Below are 26,413 nucleotides of genomic sequence, written 5' to 3' on the forward strand. Positions count from 1 at the left end.
CTTTTATATTACTAATCATCCACCCATTCACCCATTCACACCCATTCATACACTGATGACAGGAGCTACCATGCAAGGTGACACATACATACACCGCAGGCTCCTGCAGGAGCAATTTGGGGTTAAGTGTCTTGCCCAAGGACACATCAACATGGACTGCCGGAGCCAGGGATCGAACTGCCGATCCTCTGATTGGAGGACGACCCTGCTCTCCACTGAGCCACAGCCGCCCCAATGGAACTCCTTTCACTGACCTGAACCACCTTCACTCAACTCTCAACAACAGGACCAATAGCACAAACTTAAAAACATGACATAGACAGACCAGAATACACAGACCAGAAGACACAGAACAGAAGACACAGAACAGAATACACAGAACAGAAGACACAGAACAGAAGGACACAGACCAGAAGACACAGAACAGAAGACACAGACCAGAAGACAATATATAAAGTGATAGGTTGATAAGTGTTCAGGACTATGATCTTGATATAACACATTGTTTTCACAACATGAAACTGCAATGTCTACATACTATACACACACACACACACACACACACATTAGGAACCCAGAATTATGACAACAAGTGTTGAGTAACATCAAATCAAACATTTAAGTCCAAACCAAGTGGAGATACATTAGCAAAAAATAAATACCACTAACCCTGTGCAGTACTACCTGTCACACAGCTCCTATCTATTCAAACAATAAGTTTATAAGTGATAGGTCAAAACAATTCAATGACTGTCATAGGTCATAGCAGTGGATTCTAAATAAATGTGAGGGGTGTTTCAAAGTAAGTATACAAAAAACGATGTTAAATAACTGCAGCTTAAATGAATAAGTCCACCTCTTTTTCTCATATTGGACAGGTAAAACATTCAAACTGAACTTTGAAAGATGAAGATCACAAGGACATAATATTTAGTTATCTGCTGCACTCAGTTAGCTGTATCTGTTGTTAGTTTCCATTTTACAGAATTAATCTTTAACATTTGAAGAATTTTATTCATCCTCTACTTTGAACTCTTCAGGGCCAGCTGCATGGGAAATAAAACAATGTAAAATATGTTTGTTGCAAAAATACAAACAAATACAAATACAGTCCATATACAAATCTGAACTTTGTAATATATATTACATTCATGACCAAGGAAAAGGTAGTATATATAGTAAATATAGCTGTATGCATATGTCACCTTGTGAGCAGTGTCTGCAAACTGCTGGGCTTTGTGCATCAGTTCCACGGTCTTGTCCTCAGCACGAGTTAGTCTCTGTCCACGCCGCCCCAGAACCACATTCACCCTGCGGACTGCATTACCCATAGTTCTCCATGTGACCTGCCCTGGCTGACCTGTTTATATACACAAAAGAAGAAAACATATATCAAAAATATATTCACCTATGTTAGCAGTCAGAGTAATATGTTGTCTTTTCGTCTTTATTACTGGAGCATGTATTGCATATGACAGAGAAACACTCATCAACATCAACATCCATTCACACCAGCCAAACCAAACGCCACCAAAAGCATAGGCGACCGCCTCGGGAGGAGATGGAGGGGGGCCGAGATGGAAGCTAAGCTAACCTAGCCCTGAGCTGAGGCTGCTCCACTTCCAAGCCCACTGCTGACTGTCTGATGACCGGTCACATCTTCACAGAGACCTGGCTCCATCGTTCAACCCAGATCAAGCTGATCAAGCTGCACTTGACGCATAGGCCGCAAGACAGGGCAGGACTCCGATGGGAAAAGAGGAGGAGGACTCTGTTTACATCAATGATGCTTTGTGCTCAAACAAATGTTTAGTTTAATGGACAATGTTTCCCTGATGTCGAATTTTTTATGTGAAGATGTTTGCCATATTATCTACCCAGAGAATTAGTTATGTGTGGTTGTGTGGCAACAAGGCTGTAAAATGTGCACAGCACACAATATATGGGGCGGCTGTGGCACCGCTGCTCCTCCGGGATGGGTCAAATGCAGAGAATTGTATTTTCCCCATTGTGGGACTAATAAAGGCTTAATTATTATTATCATTATTATTATAACGTGTGGCCTGACCTTTCTCAGCGATTCGCCCAGCCTTGGAAACAGCAAAAAACTGCGAGAAATTTCCTCAGAGACATGCATGCGAAAAAAACATTTAAAGTTTCAAACGTTAACAAAACTCTGGACTTTATTGGGCCAAATGATAGCAAGCATAGCTCCATTGGACTCAATGTTAAATCACACAATAATTTCTCAAAGAAAGCAGACTGTGACACCACAAACATAAAAAGTACATCAGCGAGTTCGACAGTCTTATCTCTCTGATATCAACATTTTGACAGTTTAACTAATTGTATGTCAATCAGGGGCAGGAGTTTGACAGGTAGTTTTGTTGAAAATCACTGTCTACACTTACATTCCTTAATCTCTGATCCCAGGTGCCACTATCACCCTGGCAACCAGTGACACACACGCACAGAAGCATGCAAGCACGCACGCAGTGCGTGTGTGTCTGTGACCTATGAATCTTGAACACAGAGATGAGAGGAGAGATAACTCTTCATTCTCAAGTGCCCTCAGGGTCACATTTTAAACACCACAAACATAAAAATGACATTAACACGATCAGAAATGCACCAGTTTTTATGGTCTTTTGCTTTTCATGTTTTTCTTGTGAAGCAAATCAGCCTTAACTGCATTTTGATGTGCAACTCTGTGAGCCGGAAATCAATCTCAGTGCTCCATATGAAGGACATTCTAATTACTAAAATGCATCTCGAGGATCAAGGAGCGAGGAGGCTTGCTTATAAAAAAGGTGTGAAACACAGCTGGAATAATCTCAAAATATGTCAGGACTCAAAAAAATTATTTAACAGTTCCTTATGTTTATTGTACTTATTTAAAAAGATAAAACTTTCTGCCCTTCAGTTTGTGTCGCTCCATTTAAGGTGCTGTTCTAACCTCATGGGGGGGTCGGTAGTTCGAGGAGAGAAATGGACGATGTTCCATCTGGGAAATATGAAAGACCCATGGACAGAGAGACTGAGGAGAGGACTTGAGTGTGAACCATCACCATCCGGCCAGGTTGGTTTGTTAGCAGTCACTGATATCACCTGGCATGATCACATGGTATCACAGCTGGCGATTGTCAATCAACTTTTGTTTCACTTTAGCTTTCAATGTGCAATATTGCTGGTGCAGCATCAAATTTATTTCAGAGGTGTTCCATTTGCATATATTCAACAACTGAGTGGAGACAACACGCTGGACAACTTGAGAATGTTTTGAGTATTGTTGCTCAGAAATCCTGCAGAAATATGAATTCTCTGTCTTGGGATGGGGGGGAGGATTACAGCACATAAATACACACACACACACACACACACACACACACACACACACACACACACACACACACACACACACACACACACACACACACACACAGAGTTCACATACTCCTATCAGCCGTCTCCTGAGCAAACTGTTCACCTCCTGTTTGTTTTGAAACAAATTTGCTTGTGTTTTTCTTCAGTGACAAATTTATGAGCTTTTTTAAGCAGAGGGCAAGTCTACCAACACAATTAACAATGAACTTATTTTGAGTTATCTTTCCTTAACTGCAAAACTGATTCACTGAAGCATCACTTGAATGTACTTTCTACAGTTCCTTCATCGAGAGTATCCTGTGTTTCTCCTTCATTTGCTGGTTCCCATCCCTCACTGTCAAAAACAGAAACCGTCTCCAAACCATAGTGAACACATGTTCCAAAATCACTGGAGTGCCACTTCGAAGCCTAGCCTCATTCTATGAGCAGCAGGTCAAGGCAAAGGACCATGACATCATGGGGGATAGTACCCATGTCCTACGCCCTCGGTTCCAGATGCTACCTCTTGGGCGCCGCCTATGCCTCCCCAGGCGCTCTACCAACCGGCATAGAGCATCGTTTATACCAGAAGCTATCCGCCTGGTGAACAAGGAACTGAAGGTCAACTCTGTTCTCTATTTGGACGTTGGCACATGAAATGTGATAGTGCCTATCTGCTATGTAGATTACTTATTAATTTACTTATTTTCGAATTATTTATTATGACTTTTAGTAATAGCAATTGCACATCCAACCTTAGCTCCTCTGCTTGTAAATAGTTTTTTGTCTGTTTCTATTTATGCCGAAAATCTAATTGCCCTTGTGGATTAATAAAGTTGTATTGTATTGTAATGTATTGTATCATACTGTACTCTCATCACAATAGCACTGCATGTCACATCACAACTGAGGTTATGCATGAGGTACTTAAAACTGTAACTTGGTGCTTTGCTGCAGCCTGGTACGTCTCCCAGCCATTACACTGCCCCTGCCAGCGGGTTCACTGGTGCGCTGCCTCTCAGTCTCAAAGAACTGGGCTTCCTAAAGACCGGCTATTGTGTCGACGTCCCCGAAATAAACAAAGTGTCCTATCATCTGACCGCCACATCACAGAGAGGCCTTTCTGTTGCAGCAAAGAGGTGCCACACAGAGGACAATAGACAAAAAGATAGAAGGGAAAATGACCCAGAAGGACACAAGCCCAGGATGATATGACAAGAGGAGTCATGGTGGTGACAGGATGTGTGTTGTTTTGAATACCAGAATACACTGAAAATGTCATTTTGAAATGTCTCTGAGAAAAGGAAGCAGACGCCAAAGTTTTCCTGTTTAGTGATGAAATGTGTTGGTAGTCCATCTTCTTCGCAGAGTTTTTAATGGATTTGAGGTGCTTACGCACTCATTTAGGGGTGTAGGAATTCTGAGCATCCTGAAAAAATGTTGCTCTCCTTCCTCAGGTACACTTCTCACACGTTTGATGGAACAGATGATATAGCTGTCTACACAGATCACTCATGTTTTATTTTAAGAGTCGCACAGCAGTGATTGTGTGTTGGGCTGGAGGTGCTGCCAGAACATGGATGACCTGCACAGCAGTGTTTTACCTGAGACACTGAAGGAGGACTAACGTGCTGCTTTAACTAATTTGCCTGTGAAGACATGGAGTAAAACAACATGACTGCAATCTGTGAGAGCCATTCAGCAATTTCAGAAAAGATCATTATTTCCTGAGAAAACTAATCATTTAGAAGATGTCAGGATGACACTACCCACATCAGTCTGATAATGATCCAACAGCACAGCTGTGGGGCACTGAGCAGGAAACTAAGCATTGAGTGAGACAGTTCTATGATGTGCTCAGCAATGTTGAGGTAGTTGGAGGTCAGTGGGTGGTACAGCTCCTCCCCAGCTCCTCCTGAACCCCAAATTGCTCCCCACGGTCAGGCCAGCAACCCTGTTTTGTAGTTTGATGCCTTCAGTGTGTGTCTGAGCATGTGAATGAACAAGTACTGACAAAAACTAAGAAAAGAGATCATATTACTGCGTATTAGCTTCTGTGCACTGGCTCCCTGTTAAGAACACGTTCCATTTTTAAAATCTTTTTTCTCACCTACAAAGCCCTTATTGGCCAGGCACCGTCGTATCTTAAGGACCTTATAGTTCCATATTACCCCATAGAGAGCTGCGCTCCCTGAATGCAGGGTTACTTGTGCTTCATAGAGTATCAAAAAGTAGGATGGGAGTCAGAGCCTTCAGTTAATAAGCTCCTCTTCTGTGGAACCAACTTCCAGTTTCTGTCAGACACACTCATTCAGACACACTCATCACTTTTAAGAGTAGGTTTAAGACCTTTCTTTTTGATAGCGCATATAATTAGACTGGCTCAGGTTTGCCTTGGTCCATCCTGACACCCACTTCTATTACTGTTATTAATAATAATAATAATAATAATAATAATAATAATAATAATAATAATAATAATAATAATAATAATACATTTTATTTAAAGACCGATTTTCAAAGTTCTCAAAGACGCTTTACAGACATTTAAAATCATCATTAAGAGCACTAAAAACTTAAAACACACAGCATTCGTCAGACATTAAAAGCAGCATTCGACAGACATTAATTATTATTACTAAATGGTAAATGGACTAAACATTTATAAATACACCATTTATGTTAATCAATAGGAGCACAGAGCTCTTTTCTGTAAACATGAATGACAGATACGATGTTTCATTTTAGTGAAGCTGTAACTTTTTGATTATTCAACTTCAACTTTAACTTTAGCCTTATTATCCCTGAAGGGAGATTTGTCTTGCAGGCATAGCACACAGAGACATAGGCACATGGACTAAGTTACATATAACATGATAACATACATAAAATATGAATCAGTCAAGAAAATACATTTTGGTAAAGAACTATTGTGTTAGCCATAGTCTTAGTCTTTCCAACTCTTAAACTTTTGTTTCCACTATCCACTTGAATGATTACTCGAGCAATTTAGTATGTCACTGAGATATCCTGGTTTGTAGTCCCTAGTATGGGACAAGCTCCCCCCAAAAAATCCTACCACAAACAAAAAGTATATTTTCATTAATCCCTCCCTGCATATATTTATATAATATTTATATACATAACAATATTTCTTCACTACTTGTTACTAGGTTGGAAGGTTACAAGGTTTCTTGATTAGTTATCGTAGGACGAGGTTGCAAAACGCAATATAGATTGTAGGCCCAATTTGTTAATTATGAAAGAAAACCAAAAAAGAACATTTTACATATAGAGGGCGAAGGAGTTCCACAGACAGAGGAAAGAAGCGGTTTTGAAGTCTGGTGGTTCAGCAGCTAATTCGTCTGTATCTCTTTTCAGACGGCTGCAGGGTGAACAGGTTTTGGCTGGGTAGGGTTTGTCTTTTTATGTCCTTGAGCTCTTTACAGGCTCCTCATCTCACCAATATCACTGATGCTCAGTAGATGGGTACCAATGGTGTTCTGGGTGGTTTAATCAGTAGCAGTAGGTTCTTCTCTGAGCACCACTCTGATTTCCATTCTCTTTGAAATCTGTTCGTTGTTTGTAATACAGCCGATGACTGTAGTGTCATCTGCAAACTTTACAAAAGGGCTCTCCTCATGTTTGGGGTAGCAGTCGTGGGGTACAGCATGAACAGAAGGGGGCTGAGCACACAGCCATGGTGGGCTCTGCTGTTCAACACTAGAGTGTGGACTCTTACTCGTACACATGTACCAAATCGTTCTTTCAATTCTTTACCTTTATCTGTCCAGCTTTGTTGTCCATTTCCCTAGCTCTTATTTGTATTTCTGTGTTAGTACATCAAAAGAAATGCAAGATTCATATTCCTTGTATGAGCACATCTACTCGGCAAATAAAGGTGTCTCTGATTCAGATTTTCTCAGACTTGACATGGTTCCTTCAGAGACACAGAAGACATTATACGGCTGTTTAGAAGGTATTGACAATAACTAATGAACCTACATGATCAGTAAATGCATGACTTAAGCCCACCATTTCATCACTGCCTTACCTTGAGTGGGTGATCGACTTTGGTGTGTAACCATTGTATTCTTCATACGATTCAAGTATGCTTTGCAGCGGTAGATGAACAGATTCATGGTGCAGGCGTCTGAAAGAACACATTAAAACGAGCTCATTCACATATAAACTAAATGATTTACAGAGTATCATGAACATCAATAATCTTGTGACACTACCTCCTGTGAGTTTGGATTGGCAGTTGATGAACTCTGTCTGTCTTGGAAGAATGTAGCTCTTCCGTCTGGCCTGCAGGGTTCTGGCTGCAGTGGACTGACTTGCTCTCCTCTGGTGGCCCATCTTGTCCAGATTTCCTGCTTTCCCCTCCCAGTAGGTCTGGCAGGCGTGGTACAGGATTTGGACAAAAATGCACTTCTCTGCTGATGAGCTGGCTACCCACTGGTCCACAGCATTGTCAAACACCAGGTCAAACTCTGGGCTGTCCTGGATGAGCAGGATACAGGCAAGAGATTAAAGTCAATATGTTGGATAGACCACTACTGGTAAGAACAGAATGTCCACATGCTGCTGACCTTGTTGGGGTTAATGCCGTTGACCTGTCGGAGCTGCTCCACCGTCCACTGGGACCTTCTGATGAAAGAGGAGGAGCCACCAAACTGCTTCACCTTTATAATGAGGAGCTGATGTGGTCTTGTGTTGGTCACTAAGTAAATTGTATAGAAAAAATGTTATCTTTATTGAAAGCCTTCAAAAATAGTTTATAAGGGATAAACAGGTTTACATAATAACTGCAAAGAAGACATTGGGAATGCCATACTAAATCATGACTTTAACTTGATAATTTGTAATTTCAGTCCAAGAAACTTATGTCAAATAACTGACCATTTATAAACAGTTAGATATGGCAATGAAGGCTCTGCTTTTTGAGGGAGCTCTTAAGGAATCCAAGAAGTAGCACATACCTGAACATCAAGAAATTAGCAAGCCAACAATACCAAAAGCGTCAATCACATAAACAAGAGTGAATTGGTGTGCATCATTACATTGTTCTGACGGGCAGGTGGCACCTTGCATAGTAGCCACTGCCTTAAGTGTATAAATGAGTATGAAATAGTAAATGACATGTAGTGTAAAGGCACTTTGAGTGGTCGGAAGACTAGAAAGGCGCTGTACATGTCACAGTCACAGATTCACTCTTCCTGCACTATTTCTCTCAGCTCACAGCCCAGCCCCCTCTCTCTCACCACACTCTCCCTCACTCACCTAATCAGCCTCATGCAGTGCACCTGTCTGCCACACCCACCTCATCAGCACAATCACCTCATCAGCACAATCACTCTCTGCTGCACCTACACCCTGCAGTATTTAAACCCCAGTCTCACACACACTCACTGCCAGATCGTTCTCCGCATTATGCCAGACCTTCCAGCGTTATTCCCAGGACTGATTTCCCGTTGTCGACCCCGCTTGTTTGAACTTCTCCGCCTTGCCTCTGCCCCGGTTAACCGACTCAGCCTTCTGTCCCCGACCACGAGATTTGCCTTCGCTCCTTTTGGTTTTTGTCTGCCTGCTCCGCTGACGGATCAGCGCTCTCTAGAGTGGAATATTCCCCGTGAGTTATCTCCTGCCTGTCTGTCTGCTGTTTGTTCCGCTTTGAATAAAGCTCCAGAACTTTACTCTGTCTCCTGGTCGTACTGCACTTGGGTCCACACACCACCCGTTACAGTACAAGTACAATTTGCTTTTTACCACTTACCATCTTCAAACTGAACTTACTATACTGAATCATCAATTACAGAAACTTGAAACCTGATATTGTGTTTGGGGTCTTGACTCGAAATATGAGTAACATAAACTTCATCAAACGTGCAAGAAGTATAATGCATAGGGTGAGGATTATCACGTACATACTTTTCTACATATTGTTATAAGTAGGTGGTATATAATAAAAATTTCATTCAAAAATGAAAATAAATAAATGCTAAACTAACACAGCTTGAGGCCCAGATTAAAGACCCAATGGAATGGATATTTTCAATACCCTGTCAAACAAGATCACTAGATCAAGAAAATACAAAAGCGATACAAAGGACTATGGTGGAGGGCACAGAAACATTCCCTGGAACATGCCCTACTACACACTTTAAAAAAGCAAGTAACACTAGATTTTCGATGGTCAGCAAAAGGGACAAGTCAAAAGGAAATGAGGCTGAAAACATCGTATCCCCAATCCTTTCATTCTAATTTAGACTTCCTGGCTCTTTACGAACCATGGCTCAACTCCAATATTGTAATAGAACTAGTAGAAATGCCTGGCAATCATTTCTACTGCAAAGATAGACCCTCAGGGAAAGGTGGAGATGTAATGATGTATGTTCAGTTTATTTATTTTGTATAGCCCAGAATTACAAATTTGCCTCAGAGGGCTTTACAATCTGTACACATGCGACATCCTCTGTCCTTCCCTCACATCGGCACAGGAAAAACTCCCCTAAAAAAACCTTTAACAGGGAGAAAAAAGGAAGAAACCTATGGGAGAACGACAGAGGAGGGATCCTTCTCCCAGGATGGACAGAATGCAATAGATGTCATGTGTACAGAATGAACAGCATAACAGATGTGAAAGATAATATTTAAAGCTGGGGAATGGAAATAATATTTAGCTGTATAAATAACCCTCTCACCCCAAATGTCCTTTGATGTGCTGGTCATGTATATCCCTCCATCAAATACAACTTCCTTCTTTAATGATTTGAAGCACTGCTAAAGTTAACTAAAGAAACATTTTTAGATTCAATATAAACTGGTTGGACAACAAATGAGTGCAAACTAAACAAAATATGTATCCTCAAAGTTCAATCTGAAACAAAGCTACTCCAACAAGAATCACCAGAAACTGTCAGACATTGATTTACTTGATATTCTCAAACAATCCATGATGGGTAATTAACAATGAAATTTAGTCACAGACCAAAAAAAGGTTCTTAGGCCATGCCTGTAATTCAGTGACAATAAAAGGCATTCCAAACCACTGACGTCATCACTTTTACATCCCTGAGAAACAAGGTGGTCAAAGAAATGCTTGTTGCAAAGATGAAGTAGTTTACCAGTCAATTGAAAACATCAAGGGGAATGGGTACTTGGACACAAATGTACAGTTTGGTCAACCCTAAACCTCAGAACAAAGCTCTGTTAAGTAGCTTAAGATTGAGAATGCCATAGCCAAAGAGTTTATGGAAATTGCAAATTGCTTTATGCACATGCAAAAGATGTCTTGCATAGACATTCATCTACCCCAGCAGAGCCGTTTACCAAACTCATAGACTTGTCTTTAGCCACAGAAAGATTCCCTGCTCTCTGAAGACGGCTCTAATTACCCACATTTGCATGTAGATGGAGCTAACCTGACAACAAATAACAGGCCAATTTGCATACCTTGCAATTTTCTAGAAAAGGTTGTAGCACAACAATTATGGCATATTTGCAGGATAATATTATCTTTCACCCAAATCAATTTGGTTTAGGACCCAAGCATTTAACAGAACTAGCTAATAGCTAACTACTTAAAAACATCAAAAGCTTTATGGATAGGGAAAGAGTAGTTTGTTCAGTCTAGACCTCAAAAAAGCTTTTTACACTGTCAATTATGAATAAATGCAAAAAACTTGGTTTATTTCTTAGTTACAAAATAGGAGTCAACGTTCATTCTAAAATCTGTATGCCGTGACCGTACATGGGAATACTACAAGGATCAGTTCTCAGACTTTTGTTGTTTAGTTTATATATCAACGACATCTCAACAATAGTTGAACTACAAATGTTTGCTGACAATATTGTTTCATTAGAGGCAGCAAAATCACCTACTATCGCTGCAGTCAAAATAAAAGATCTTAGGCGTAGATCTTAGACAAGATCACACACTGGCATGACATTTCCCGCTCAACACTCAATGTTAAAACAACTGTATGTAGTTCCCAAACACACACATTCAAAGTTTGGATATAAGACAATTAACTAGAGACGGTACAGGGCTAATCAAACCCTTAGGCAAATCAAATGCAGCTTACTCTTTAATACAGCTCAACATGGATGAAAACAATGATTTTTTTTTCTCATCTCTCATACTATATAACCCTTTTGCCTTTAAACCACTAACATCCCTTTATAACCAAGATAACAATGTTCTGGACAAGAAATAACGAAGATTTCATCATTGCAACATCCTAAAGAAGCATAATCTTCAATATCATAACTGTATTTAAGATAAGATAAGATAATCCTTTATTAGTCCCGCAGCGGGGAAATTTGCACTTCACTATACTACCACTAACACCCGAAGTGTATCAAAAGGAAATTATAGAACTGGACACTGCAAGACTTCCTTTGCACCAACTGCATTCTCAATTAACGGAACAACCCTCTGGAATCCCCTAACTGCCAGCTCAAAGCAGATTCAGGATTTGAAAATATTTTTCCAGTCCTGGTTAGACTTGGCCAGAACTGTAACCATTACACCAACTAATCATTACTTCCATTGTCATGGAAGGCTGTTTGTGTTTTTGTTTATATGCCCTGATTTTAAGATTTTAGAGTGTAACATGTAATTGTATTGATGACTAAAACTGTCAATGCCAAACAAGGGACTGGTGTTGGAACTTGGCTTTCGCTATATAATGTACAATACATTTCACACTGCCTCTGCAATGTTCAGTGTTTCTCTGTACTTGTCCCTTACAAAAAAATTGCCTAAAAATATTTCTTATTGGCGCTCTAAGGAGATTGGATTACTGATTTATGAAGAAAGTATCCCATTTGTCCTGTATTTCACGCTGTATTGTAATCAATGTATTGGTTTATTTTGTATGCCCTTTAGTAACACCTAGTGTAGACTGTGAATAGCTGCACTGATGAGGCGTTGAGCCAAATGTTCAGAGAAACAGAAGTGATGTTCAGGAAGTTCCTTATTGCCCATGGATTCATAGAGTTAGCATCAGTGTGCGATCTTCTTAATCCTATACCTTAAAGTCCACAAAATCAGCTTCATCTGTAAGTCATCTACTATTTACAGATATATTAACATGTTTAGGTTAAGATTTCTTTGGATTGAGTACAGTATTGTTGATGATGGTTAATTTACTGTCAACTACATATTGATGTATTAGTGTTTGGTGGCTATAGCATTGGTGCTTGTGTTAATGGTATTTACTGTTGAATATCATCTATTATTACTTACATTTGAATACTGTTAGTCACTTGTCGACTTTGGTTTATGTCAGTAAGCTTTTATCTACTGATTTAATAGAGATATTATTTAGTACTTACAAAGGCATTTACCTTTTGTATTTTTGTGCTCTTTTTCAGTTTTACAAAATGACATGTTTTCCTTCATTAAATTCTGCCAAACACAACAACCTGTCTGTTCCTTGGAGAATGCGGTGCTGGAGAATATATAACATCAAGCTGGCTGTATAGCTGAAAAATAAGTTTCCTGCAACAACTTTTAGTGAGAACAGCACACACGGCTTACCCAAAATACTAATTCTTCGCCGTATTGTTTTACGTGTTGCCTAACTGAAACTTTGTCTCAATTTGTAAAAAGAATTTATGAAAAATTGGTGATCGAACTTCCCTCCTATCTAGGAGACACAACATATGTCCTAAACAGAATATGATTTTAGCCCTCTAGATGTGCAAAGCCTCTATACCTACATCCCTCACAAGATGGTTGACAGACCCTGCCACACTATTTGAGTACTCGTTATGAAGGCATTCTGTCTCCTAATGAATTTTTATTGATACTATCTGAATACATTTCATTTATTAACGTCTTTCAATACACTGGCTGCATCCATAATAACTGCCTAACCCCTAACACTCAAAGGTTTCCATGTGGTTCGAAAGGTCTATGCATGATATATATTTAAAGTATGGAATGGTACATTACATGAGCTAAATACCCTAATAAGGCACATATAATTTCACTTCTACATTCTTCTTCCTTTCTTTCACTGCTGAATTTGATTTTGATCATATAAATTTCTTGGATCTCATCATTTATTTCACATGTCTACACTAACCTGCCCCCCCAAGCAGTTTCGTGGCTCTATAGTGTAACAGGATCGTCATGCTTCAAGTGGTCCTTGACAGTTAAATATAATCATATTTAGGCAGCAAACAACCCGGATGCCTATTTTAGCTAAAAAAAAAAGGTTACTATGCTAGACTTAAATTGTTAATAATTTGCTTTTGTACATATGATGCTTTTAGAAAAATAGTTAAAAAATGACCATTAGCTGTGAAAATGTATAATTTTATTTCACTTGTATCTTAACATGTAAATGTACAACTGTAAGTGTAATTACCTAGCATTCAGCTTTGTTTTTTACTGTTTCTATTTTGTCCACACTTTAAATGTTAGGCTCTAATGAATGACATCATAATAATAATAATAATAATAATAATAATAATAATAATCAATCCTTTATTAGTCCCACAATGGGGAAATTATTTCTCTGCATTTAACCCATCCCGGAGGAGCAGTGGGCTGCAATGAAGCGCCCGGGGAGCAACTTGGGGTTAGGTGTCTTGCTCAAGGACACCTCGGCATGTTGCCGGTAGAGGGGTTTGAACGCCAACCTTGTGGTTACGGGACAAGCGCTCTACCTCATGTGCCAGGAGTAATAGTACATCCAGCTGGTCTGCTGACAAGAGAGGCTTTTTCTCACAAGATGAAATTAATAACTGGCCAATCAGAGTTTATCTTACTAACCCGAGGACTTCCTTTCATTATGCTGCAAAAAAACAAACACATTTCAGACTATCAATGCTTAGCTATTGTTTACTAAATAACATAAGTCCTTAAAGTCAAATTTAACCTGAAACACAGATGAATGTGGCGTAGTCTTCTTTGGCTCCAGTAGGCAGGAAAGACATTCTCTTCCTTTTCCTCCTACGCACCTCCACTGCCACCAACATCCGCTCATCACGAGGGATGAAGACCTCTTTGTTGATAGCAGACTGAATGTTCATTGTAGTCCTGAGACCTGTTGAGGTGATGGATGGACATGACTGAGCTTGTCTAAGAACCACAGGCTCCAAACACCAATCAGCTGTTTTCTGCTAACAAGCCTCTATGATGAACATGCTTTGTACATTTAGTGACTTTATATAGTTTGACTCTTGACTTTATTTTTGTCTTTATCAAGACTAACATTCCTGAAAAATTAGATGAATAGAAAAACATTTAAAACGTATAAAGTCTAGTACTGAAAGGATTTGTCAATTAATATTTTTTTCAATTAAAGATAAATAAATAAACAAGGACTTTGATTAATTATTGTTTGAATAATAAGCACAAACACAAATTAATCTCTGGCTGCAGTTCTCACAGTATCACAGTAGGCTGAATGCATTTGTGCTTTAATCAGTGAAAACAAGCCATTTGAAAAAGTAACTTTACTCATTTTACTACTTTATGACTTCAGATTTAATCAATCTGAAAAAAACAATAGATTAAACGTTTGTTCAGAACTAATTCAATCTTCATGAAGAATTAAAGTTCTTCTATAATACTTTCAGCTGTTATGAAATGGATATTCTTTCATGAAAACCAAGTGATATGACCATAGTTAAACACTCATCACAGCACTAAGTAAAGAGGCTAAAGCAGATAATGATGTATTTATCTTTTCATTTCCTACAGTAAATTTCTGATTCATGCTTCTACTGTAGATCAAAAATGTTTGACCAACAGGTTAGCTTACCTGGTTTTGTCCGTTTCTTCTGACTGTTGTAGTGGTCTCAGCCTGATTTTCTTGTTAGTTAAACATCAGATTTTGTAGCCTGTTATATTATTAAATGTTTCCCAGGATTCCGTCATGAATGTATTCCCCGCGCACACCAAGCGGCGTGCCTTGCTGTGAAGGCACCAAAAAAACACAGTCCATCCCATTTCAGAGGTTTACATGCACGTGGTTTAAGTCTGGAAGTTGGAGAACAGTCATTGGCTGTCTCATAGACAAAGCCAGGGCTGACTAGCACTTTGACGGGGGGGCTGCTCTTCTATAGAGATCCAAATTGTTCATTGTCAAAGACATTATGAATTCGTAAACACAGAAAAAATGTGTAAAATAACTATTAACTACTCAAAAAGCAAAATATTATATACGATTTAATTATATTTCATCCTTCTTCCCATCGCTTTTCATCACAAAATATTCACCTGTCAATCAAGATATTTTTCATTGGCTGACAGACAATCACATAACTGACTCTATCTTTTGTCTTGATTAAATATATATAAAAAAAAGAAAGTGGTAAAAATTATGTTGTGAAATATAGACTGACTTTCAAAAAAGGCCATTTTATTAATAAAAAACCCTGCTGGAATTTGAAAATAACCTTACAAAAAGTGATTCACTGTGATGTACTAGTCACAGTGAAATAGGTGATGATAAAATGACATTTGCAGTGGTGCAACGGTGACTAATAAGAGGTCATGAGTGATCTGTTGGCCACACTCCTGAAAGTTATCATAGATAACAGTTAAATCCACTCAAAATGTGTTTTTTCTGTCCCCTAAAATGTCTGACCTTCATTATACTGACTTGTATCTGTGCAAAGTTTGTCAGTAGAGAGTTGTTTTCACATTCCTCCACTAAAGGCGGAGATGTCGGTGCGCTTACCTTGAATCTGAGATTAGAACGTACCCTGAGCAAGCTAGTTCTGATATGTCGCTGTCTAATATGCAAATGCAGGGTAAGAAACCTTAAGTGAGAGCTGATATTCAGCTTGAGATCTGATTGACAAATGTACCCAGGAAGTGAAAGGACTCCGCAGTGGCCACCAGGGAGTCACACAGGTTGATGTGGGCAGGTGATGCTGCATTCTTTCGGAATCCACAACCATCTTCACTGTCTTTAGAGCATTGAGCTCTAAGTTGTTTAGTCTGCACCAGGTCACCAGATGGTCAATCTCCCTGCTGTGGGCGGACTCATCCCCACCAGAGATGAGTCTATGTTAAGTTTTTCATGTGTGCGACATGCATGGTATTCCGTGATTTCCACTTCATGACTAAAGTCTTCTTGCCGATATTTAGGGCTGGTAGGAACAATCTCTTAGTAAGCACAGTAAGGGGGATAATGGGATCCATCAGCCCAGGAAGATGAAAATTCCTTTCCAAAAGGGTTTAACAGGTCTGCAGTGCCAGGTGGAATGACATAGCTATCAGGTTATTTTGTGCGCAATTTGAAGACATTTCTGGCGTGAATCCCATTTAAAAATCCATTGCTTTGTGTATGGAATACTTAATTCTTAGTTTCTTATTTTTCCAGTAGAATTAAGTGATAATTGAGTCAAGAGCTTTTACAAAAGGAGAGGGTGGCTTGAGATGGGATCATTGTGAATAGGTAATTTATTTAAGCAAGTACTGCCATTACCACTGATAGTGGTAGGTTCAAGCGGAGGAAGCTGTTATTTATTGTTTTGAGTAGTGTAGTGAAGTTGAGTATGAATAGTTAATAAATTATTCAAAGCCAAATCTTTGTTATGTGCTTATAAGAAAATGTTTAGTTTCCTTCGTCCAAGGCTTTTTCTGCATCTGAGGTGGCTATGATGGTTCCGGCTTGATGTATTGATAATGAATCCTTTAATTGGATCAATAACACCTGTGTTTACCCTGCTTTCACATTACAAAATAGATTCTGTTTAAGGGGTCCATATGCTTATATACAGAGAATGTTTTTGCGACACTTGTTTTTCCAGAAATCCACAACCATCTAAGGTCTACGTTGTTTAATCCGCACATGGTCACCAGATGTTTGATCTCCCACCTGTAGGTGGACTCATACCCACCAGTGATGAGTTCAATGAGGGTAGTGTCATCCGAAAACTTCAAGAGCTTGACGGACTGGTGACCGGAGGTGCAGCTGTTGGTTTACAGCATAGGGGAAAGAAAGCAGCCTTGTGCTGATGGTCCAAGACTCAGAGTCATGTTTCCCCAGCTTCACATGCTGCTTACTGTCAGACAGGAAGTCTGTGATCCACTTGCAGGTGGAGTCGGGCTTGTGCAGCTGTGAGAGTTTGTCCTGTAGCAGAGAAGGGATGATGGTGTTGAATGCAGAGCTGAAGACCACAAACAGGAACCTGGCGTAGATTCCTGAGGAGTCCAGATGCTGGAGGATGAAGTTGAAGGCCGTGATGTCTGCATTGTCTACAGACCTGTTGGCTCTGTAAGCGAACTGCAGGGGGTCCAGGAGTTGGTTGGTGAGGGATTTGAGGTGGGACAGGACAAGGCCCTCAAAAGACTTCATAACCACAGAGGTCAGGGCGACGGGGATGTAGTCATTATAGACAACAAGAATGAGACTCATCAGACAACCATAAAGGGAACTATGAAGTAATCACTCTGGGGTGATTACTTTTTCCTTGCTTAAGTTTGTTGGACTACCTGGTGAGTGAACAATTGCTGGCCAAATTGACCTGAGCTTGAAGCCTGGATAACAATTCCCGTAATGTTGTTGTTAATCTCATACATATAATCAGAGAATAATGACATATATAAAGGCTCTTGTGAATAGTTTGTTATGAGGTGGATTATGCTTACATAGCACTGTTCAGTTGTACACCCCCCTTTTGCTAACCAAATGTTAAACTATGTCCTAACCACTAACGTAAATCATATGTTACTAGAATTTGCATAATAACCTTACATGACGGCATTTTAGGCATAGTAGTAGTATACACAGTAAAAGTAGTAGTCATAGTGGCAGCAGTGTAGTTTAGCAGCAGTAGGAGGCAGCAGTAGTAACAGTTGTAGTAGCTGCAGTAGTAGCAGAAGCAGTGCTTGTGGTACTAGCACTAGTAGTGACAGCTGCAGTAGTAACAGAGAGACAGAGAAAGAGAATCCATGAGAAGTTGCTGCATCAAAGACGGGCTCCTAAACAAAATTCACAATTGGACTTAAAAAAGTGTGACATTTTGTAAAATAATCTGCATATGTTCTTCAGAAACACTCTCTAAAGACAGTGGTCCACAGAAAGAGAGTCTAAATCTTTGGATTACATTTTTTTTAGTCAAAAACAACTTAGTTAACTACCAACTGCCAAGCTAGTTATCAATAAATAGCGCTACTGTCCGCTGTTGCTGGCACCCCGGGGAAGGAGCTGCACTGGAGAAGGTAGCATCTAGGATTACTATTAGTTGGATTACTATTTGACTTTGACTGACTACTTTAACTATTTTATGACTACAAGAAGAAAAGAAAAGAAAATGAAATGGGTTTAAAGGATACAAAAACTATACATTATAATCCCATAGCTCGGCGGAAATAACTGGTTGCCATGGAAACTGGGCAGCAGGCAGAGAGCAGGGAGATTGAAAACACTGCTTAACGTAAATGTACAACAGCTAAGGAGAAACAGAAGTAGAAGACAGTGTGAAAACTTAGATGTCCTCTTTGCTGACAATGCCCAACAAAAAGAAGGAAGGAAGAAGAAAATACTCATATTCCTTCACTGATTCCATCTTCATCTGAAAAGATACTCAGTGCAGCAATTATGCATATGTATCCAGTGAGGGCATTGACCCATGAGGCAGATGGAAAATCTAAAAAAGATGAACACCTTGACAAGGATGACCCTCTGCTTATATACTTCATTAAACGTTCCAAGGGAATTAAGCCAACCTGAAGCCATTTGAAGAGCCATTCCCCCTGTTGAAAGGTAAGGTTTACATCAAGAGAATCAGTCAACACCATGACAAGTACAGAGACACAGACTCCTAATCCAGTGTCCTAGACTGCCACATCCTGCACCAAACCCAACTGGAATGGCACCAGTTAGATTGTACATCCACAATGCCAGCTGTCAAAAGTGAGCTCTGCCCATCCCAGCATCCTGAAGAACAAGCCCCACATTTATATGAAAATCAGAGGTGTATGTGGCATACCCAATGTCCACCTGGCCCTCAACCCAACCATTGGCACATGGACCTCCATGTTGGACTTCATCTACACAAAAAGGGATGGTGATATTTTCGAAGAACGTCAAAGACACTGCCCTGGGACGCGGTTCTTCCACCCACTCCTCTACTAGAAGCTTTAGAGACCATCCAAGGCCCCCTCCTCCCCATCACCCCCCTAGGATCAACCCCCTGCTATCAGAAGACACAACAGTTCAGCCTCTCAAAGACTCCCCAGATGTCAGGAGAACTAATACCAGTTACCATGAATAACCATATCAATGAACATAGTATGAACTATACCTACCTTAGTATGTATATATATATATATATATACAGCATCAGGGAGTTTCCATATCTGATATATTTGATACTGTCATCCTGCCCATTGCGCTACAGTAGTGAAGTATGGGGTCCGCTCAATCTTCATAGCTATACCCGTTGGGAAAAACATCCAACACAATATTTTCTTTTACATGTAAAAGGAACACACCAGTAAATGTAAAACATTAGAGCCGATCCCAGCCGACATTGGGCGAAGGCAGGGTTCATCCTGGATATTTGCCAGGCTGTCACAGGGCTCACACATAGAGATAGACAACCATTTATACTCACATTCATATCTACAATAATTCCTACATGTAAAAATAATGTGCAGTAAAAACCATAACACATACTCTGTTTTCCCAAGGATATGGTCTCCGACTTGTAAGAAAGGATCCAACTGTGAAAAACATCATACATCAAAAATCATTAGGGTCACCAACCAGATGAAGGAGCTGTTCTTTGCGAGATCCACACTAACACCCGAGTGAGGCTTGAGTGCACAAAAAAGGAGGTGGAGTTGCCATTTTGTTTAATCATCCCTCCAATGCAAGCAGATATCTTGTGGAAATTTAGCTTCTTTTGAATAAGTGACTCTTCAGCTCAATTCCTCCTCTCAAACAATATCTACAGGCCACCTAAATACTGTGCAGCCTTTTTTGATGACTTTTCTGAACAGCTGTCTATGATCTGTATTGATGTTGACTGCACAGTAATAGTTTGTGATTTTAACATCTATGTGACAACTCCCAGGACAGAGGCACTAAAGAACTGTGTTGTGTTCTTGAAAACTCTGTACGGACTCAAATGTGACCAAGCCCACACACAATAAGGGGCACACTCTGGGTCTGAATGTTTCTAAGGTTGTGGTGACAGATGTTGCTCTTTTTGATCATTCCTGTGATTGTGTACTCGATTTGAATATTTGTGTGGACACAAATATTCAAATCGAGATAATCAAAAACTAACATATTGCTGGAAACACCAGTAAACATTTATTCTTCATTAAGTCTGTCTCTTCCACACCTGCCCTCTCATGGGCAGTCAATGAGCTTGTAGATCATTTACATTCTGAAATTACACCAGCTAAGGTGAAGGCTGTCTCTGGTAAAAAGGTTCTCCATGGAAAAACGCCATGCTTGTAAGAACAAAAAAATAGAGCTGAACGCAGGTGGTGACAAAAAAATCTCCAGGTTCATCATGAAATCTAAGAAAAGAGACTTTGCATTTATAATTTGGAACTAAGCAATGCTAGGTGGTTCTTTTCTTTTTGAGTCATCGGCAAAAACAATAATAATGCTGGTGCCTTGTTTGTTCTGTCGACAGTAGCTTATGAAAATTAAAAAAATTAGACAAGCAGTCAGCGCCTCCATGTGAGGTAAAGGATATGTGTTTTTCCTGTGCCCACCTAAAATCATTTCAAATACCATCACACAATTCTATCAGACCATCCATAAAAATCTGAAGGACATTATACAACATCTGAAATCTTCCTCCTGCTGCCTTGATAGTCTACCAACAAGCTTTTTTTTAAAAAATGTCTCAAATTGCATGGCCTCAGATCTTTTGAAAACTGCAAACACACATCTCTTCTCTAAGGTGTCTTCCCACCGGCCCTGAAAACCTTCAATTATCAAGCCACTCTTAAGGAAGAACAATCAAGACATATCACTAATAAACAATTATAGGCTCATATCAAATCTCCTATTTTTAAGTAAAAAATGTAAAAGGCTGTTTTTCAACAGCTGAACAACTTCTTTACACTGAACAATTATTTTTGATGTCTTCTAATCAGGTTTTAGACCACACCACAGCACCCAGATTGCTCTTGTTAAGGTATTCAACAATATCCACTTAAACACAGATAGCGGAAGAATTTCTTTCTTTTTTATCAGAGCTGTATGTTTCTGTACGTATCATCTGTATGTTTACACTGGCTCAGATTATGGAAAACAACAAAATAAGGTACCATAAATATGCCGATGACACACAAATTTATATAACAGTATCACCAGGGGTCTTCTAATGATCACTCAGCACGTGGAAATCATCGGACTAAGTAAATCACCATTGGCTTATTTAGCGGCAATTACATGACTTCTATACAATCATATTAATACATCTTTCAAATCATTTTGAACAGAAATAACAACTTAAACATATTTTCCTGCCACAAAAACAAAAAACACTTCACAAGACCACAGGTTGATTGATTCAAAGAAGGACTTCACTTCCTGTTTAGCTTTTTAAGTTTGCTTTTTCTGGAGCACAGTGCCCTCTTGTGGCTTTAGTGTGAACATCAATTAAATTGAATTGAGAGGGAGATAGAGAGAAGGAAAGAGAGAGCGATAGAGCTAGATAGATAGGCACATAGCAATGTTTGGGATAAACAATAAGGGTGTCTGGGAAGCAGTGGCTCAAAGTTAATAGCATTATTCTCTTCCGCAGGACTAATAGGCTAAAATAATACATTTAGACTGACTGACAGGACAGACAAATAATGAAAGAATAGGAAACTAATTGAAAGTCAAGCCCAAAAGATGACATTTGAGTTTGGATTTAATTCAATTCAATTCAGTTTATTTTGTATAGCCCAAAATCAAAAATTACAAATTTGCCTCAGAGGGCCTTACAATCTGTACACATGCGACATCCTCTGTCCCGGAAACCTTACATCGGCACAGGAAAAACTCCCCTAAAAAAAAACCTTTAATAAGAAACCTATGGGAGATCGACAGAGGAGGGATCCTTCTCCCAGGATGGACAGAATGCAATAGATGTCATGTGTACAGAATGAACAGCATAACAGAGATACAACACATTCAATGTATATGACATAAATTATTCATATAATGAAGACCTCCACAGAATCAGAATGATGGTCATAACCACAATATATTGAAGTCAAGTATCATGCATGTACAGTTTAAATTATCAGAATAAGCTTGATTTGTAATCAACTTTATTTATCTGACCTGAGGTTGACAAGTGCGTGGCGATATGAGCTAAGGTCATTTGTTGAGTTTGTCACTTTTTGCAGCGCAGCACATAAAATTAATTTTATCTGGAGGGAAGCAGTTGGTAGATGCATATGCTACCCTGGACAGGCGTACTTATCTGGCCTCTCCAACCAACCGTGTTACGCAAAGAAGCCTACTTAAAGCTGGATTAGCGTTGAGTGTCACACTGTGCCCCACACTGCGCTCAGTCACACACAACCTCTCTTCCGCATACAACACAGCCGCTAAGGAGGGCTCTCTACTAATCAGCCCCTGGGAAACAGAGAATACAGGGGAGCTCTGGCTGCCCACAGAGCACACACACCCAAATACAAACATCCATGCATTCACTGGAGACTGTCGGAGCTCTTGGACACATAGGGGGGATTAATAAGATCTTTTTTTTCCTGCATTATTCGTGTCTGAGTCTTATCTTCTTTGAATAAGCAATCATGGGGGAGTGGACCATATTAGAGCGTCTCTTGGAGGCGGCTGTCCAGCAGCACTCTACCATGATCGGAAGGTAAGTGTTGGAGGAAAATAAATAAGAAACATGTCGTCTTTGCCTCTTGAAAAGGTCAAATGTTTTAAAGTCAAGGTCAAAATTCAGAACAGTGTCAATGGTGTACAGCAGGGAAAATCAAAAAGAAGAACCGCATTAGTTTGGTTATTCAGAGCTTGCAAAACATGTGAAAGAAAGCGTGTGTTTTCATCTTTGGGGATAGTGTTGAGGGCAAGCAGAGATTTGCACTTACATAAGATGAGTTAGACTGCAACCGGAGAACGGTGGGGTTAGACAGGCTGGGAGAACGCTGTTATTTCAGCAACAGACATCTCCATAACAGTTCCAGCGGCGGAGATCTGCCTGGATCCGCTTTTCCTGAAATAACATCCGCCTACAACTTGATGGTCTGCCTGAGGAAGCCTTGGTAGTGATTTTTAAAAAGGCATCCATTACAAAGGGTTTAGAAGTATAGGTATAGACTTTTTTAAGGTTAAATCAATATACAAAGGGATCTTCAAAACCTGGCAGCCCAAAAGTATTTCTTATAAGTTGATTATAACTGCTCATTAAAGCATTAGTGAATGATCTGAAAATAATCTACTGATTCTTTGTGTCAATTTGACATAACATAATCTAAGATAAACATGTCTTAGTTAACATGAACATATTAGCAAGATAATGCAAGGTAAACAAACAAGCCATCCAGGTTAAACAATTACACTTGTATTGTGTTCCAGAGATATTTACTAAAATGTGCGTGCTAACCAGATAGCCCAGGCCTGTCCTGTAATACCACTTGTACTTCAAGAAGGGATAGTGAGTCATTGTTGCATCCAGTCTGCCCACAGACTAACCCCAAAGTAAGAAGAAGTAAAGCAGAAACAGAAGGACCTTCAGTAAGCAATCAGCTCAAATTCAGCCAGAGCAGACTTGGGGTCTGAACCACGGAGCGGCCAGACTCCCTGTTGGATCAGCTAACCATTGTTGCTGGCGTTACACAGGTTAGACCTAGCGGCAGCCAACTGTGACTCCGGGCGTTGTGATTTGCGCTGGCTGGATTTGAGTTACTGCAGCCACTGAATGGGGGTACGTCTCTTGGCACACTCTCCTCCCAGCAGGATGGTCTCCTGGCTGCGGGGAGGACGAGATTAAGGTGCTGGACATTTTATTGTTTGGATATTATCAAATATACAAGCAATTAGTGTACACACAGACCGTTAGTGTCAAAGTGAACACACAGCTAAAATAACTATAGGCTGATGCGACAGTGAAGTTTATAAACTAGCAGTGTTATTTTGATGAATGTAAATGTTGATTGTATGGAGCCAGTAGTAGAGGTGAAATGCTCTATTTGTTTGGAGCAGGTGGCCAGACATTTCATATTGCACCTGTAAAGTGAAGCTTGATTTTAATATCCTGCACTCAACGATAATAACATAACTACTAGGAATACAAATTATGTTTTTCTGACTGAAAGCTGACCCCTGTTAACCAATCATTAACCATTATCCAACAAGATTGGTGGCTAGCATGCATGGGTGCTGTGGTTGAGGTGCCAATCAAGTCGGCAACAAGGGCAACAAAATGGTGGCCCAGCTGAAGTGTTTGTGCAAAACATAGTCCCCCTCCGTGAGAGAAGAAACATACTGAACAAAAATTGCTTGCCATTGTAGGTATTGTCATAGCAGCGCCAGATATCTTTATAGTAAGAGCGATCTATATAAAAAAGAAAGGGTCTCATGCTAACTTAGTATCCCCAAGACTAATTCAGATTTTGTGCAAAACTTTTAAGAGTTACCTTTCAGAGAAAGGCGGATTATGTGTGTATTTAAAAGGGTTAAAAACAGTAACCATTTTATTTTGGGTATCTGATTTTGAGGCTGGTGCACAAAAACGATTTGTTAAGCTATCGCAACTCTTTTAAATGAGAATATATTTCTGTTGCTAATTTTCCCTCAGGATCCTGCTGACCGTAGTAGTGATCTTCCGGATTTTGATCGTGGCCATTGTAGGAGAGACTGTGTACAACGACGAGCAGTCCATGTTCGTGTGTAACACCTTACAGCCGGGCTGCAACCAGGCCTGCTACGACAAGGCGTTCCCAATCTCCCACATTAGGTACTGGGTGTTCCAGACCATCATGGTGTGCTGCCCCATCCTCTGCTTCATCACCTACTCTGTGCACCAGTCTGCCAAGCAGAAGGAACGGCGCTACTCCACAATGATCCTCTCCCTGGACAGAGACATGGACTTTATGAAGAGAGACGACAGCTGGAAGATCAAGAACACCATTGTGAACGGGATGCTGCAGAGCACAGAAAACACCAACAAGGAGGTAGACCCCGACTGCCTGGAGGTCAAGGACACTCACAACTCAGCCTTGCGAACTACAAAGTCAAAAATGAGAAGGCAGGAAGGCATCTCCAGGTTCTACATCATCCAGGTGGTGTTCAGAAACGCACTAGAAATAGGGTTTCTGGTGGGTCAATACTTCCTGTATGGATTCAATGTTCCTGCAGTGTATGAGTGTGATCGATACCCTTGCATAAAAGATGTAGAGTGCTATGTTTCCAGGCCGACAGAGAAGACGGTGTTTCTGGTCTTCATGTTCGCGGTCAGTGGTATTTGCGTGGTGCTGAACTTGGCAGAGCTCAACCACCTTGGCTGGAGAAAGATAAAAACTGCTGTGAGGGGAGTGCAGGCTAGAAGGAAGTCCATTTATGAGATCCGGAACAAAGATTGGCCCAGGATGAGTATGCCCCATCTTGGGCGCACTCAGTCAAGTGACTCTGCATATGTGTAACTGCCTGTTACACATATATGAGGAGGCTGCGGGACAGCTGTGTAGAAACTAGTTTTCAAGATTGACAAAAACTTCAACATTCAGTCTAATAATTAATTAATTAGTTAAAAAGGAGAAAAACATTTTGAAACTGAGATTGTTTCTATAACATTTCTGAAACAAGAAATCTGATGTTACTGATGATGAAGAGAGCCTTTGATTTTGACTGGCCTTTTTTGTTGACCATTTATCTACTGGACATCATGTTTTATTTGGCGAGTATGAATTTTGTCTGCCTTTTATTGAGAGGTTCAAATGGATCATAGATCTAATTAATGAGAAGAAGGCACTGATGAAAAATAAATCTGTGTTTTATGTTTATTTATTGTGTTTCTTATAAGAACTAACTGATACACTACATGGTCAGATGTATGTGTAGCCCCAACATTTAAGCCATAT

General features: G+C 40.0%; 2 protein-coding genes across 2 annotated transcripts; one reads left to right on the forward strand and one right to left on the reverse strand.

Moving 5' to 3' along the window:
• Positions 1–1,022: 1,022 nt before the first annotated feature.
• On the reverse strand, positions 1,023–14,415 carry stxbp6l (syntaxin binding protein 6 (amisyn), like). Its single transcript, XM_054619108.1, has 6 exons — positions 14,262–14,415; positions 7,959–8,089; positions 7,605–7,869; positions 7,418–7,516; positions 1,206–1,360; positions 1,023–1,046 (listed from the first exon to the last, which is right to left on the reverse strand). Exons 1-6 carry the CDS (start codon positions 14,413–14,415, stop codon positions 1,023–1,025), a joined length of 828 nt encoding a protein of 275 aa, XP_054475083.1.
• Positions 14,416–23,119: 8,704 nt separating this feature from the next.
• gjd2b (gap junction protein delta 2b) lies at positions 23,120–25,975 on the forward strand. Its single transcript, XM_054617977.1, has 2 exons — positions 23,120–23,190; positions 25,132–25,975. The coding sequence occupies exons 1-2, from the start codon at positions 23,120–23,122 to the stop codon at positions 25,973–25,975; spliced, it is 915 nt and encodes a 304-aa protein (XP_054473952.1).
• Positions 25,976–26,413: the final 438 nt, after the last annotated feature.

Source organism: Anoplopoma fimbria, chromosome 18 (assembly GCF_027596085.1).
Source record: "Anoplopoma fimbria isolate UVic2021 breed Golden Eagle Sablefish chromosome 18, Afim_UVic_2022, whole genome shotgun sequence".
In the NCBI taxonomy this organism is placed as follows: Eukaryota; Metazoa; Chordata; class Actinopteri; order Perciformes; family Anoplopomatidae; genus Anoplopoma; species Anoplopoma fimbria.

Excerpts from the sequence above, each read along its gene's own strand:
- gjd2b (XM_054617977.1), top strand. The coding sequence starts at position 23,120 with ATGGGGGAGTGGACCATATTAGAGCGTCTCTTGGAGGCGGCTGTCCAG. Across the intron at positions 23,191-25,131 it reads CACTCTACCATGATCGGAAG|GATCCTGCTGACCGTAGTAG; the intron begins GTAAGTGTTGGA and ends ATTTTCCCTCAG.
- stxbp6l (XM_054619108.1), bottom strand. The coding sequence starts at position 14,415 with ATGAACATTCAGTCTGCTATCAACAAAGAGGTCTTCATCCCTCGTGAT. Across the intron at positions 7,870-7,958 it reads ACGGCATTAACCCCAACAAG|GACAGCCCAGAGTTTGACCT; the intron begins GTCAGCAGCATG and ends CTGCTCATCCAG. Across the intron at positions 1,047-1,205 it reads TTGCAGACACTGCTCACAAG|CTGGCCCTGAAGAGTTCAAA; the intron begins GTGACATATGCA and ends TTTCCCATGCAG.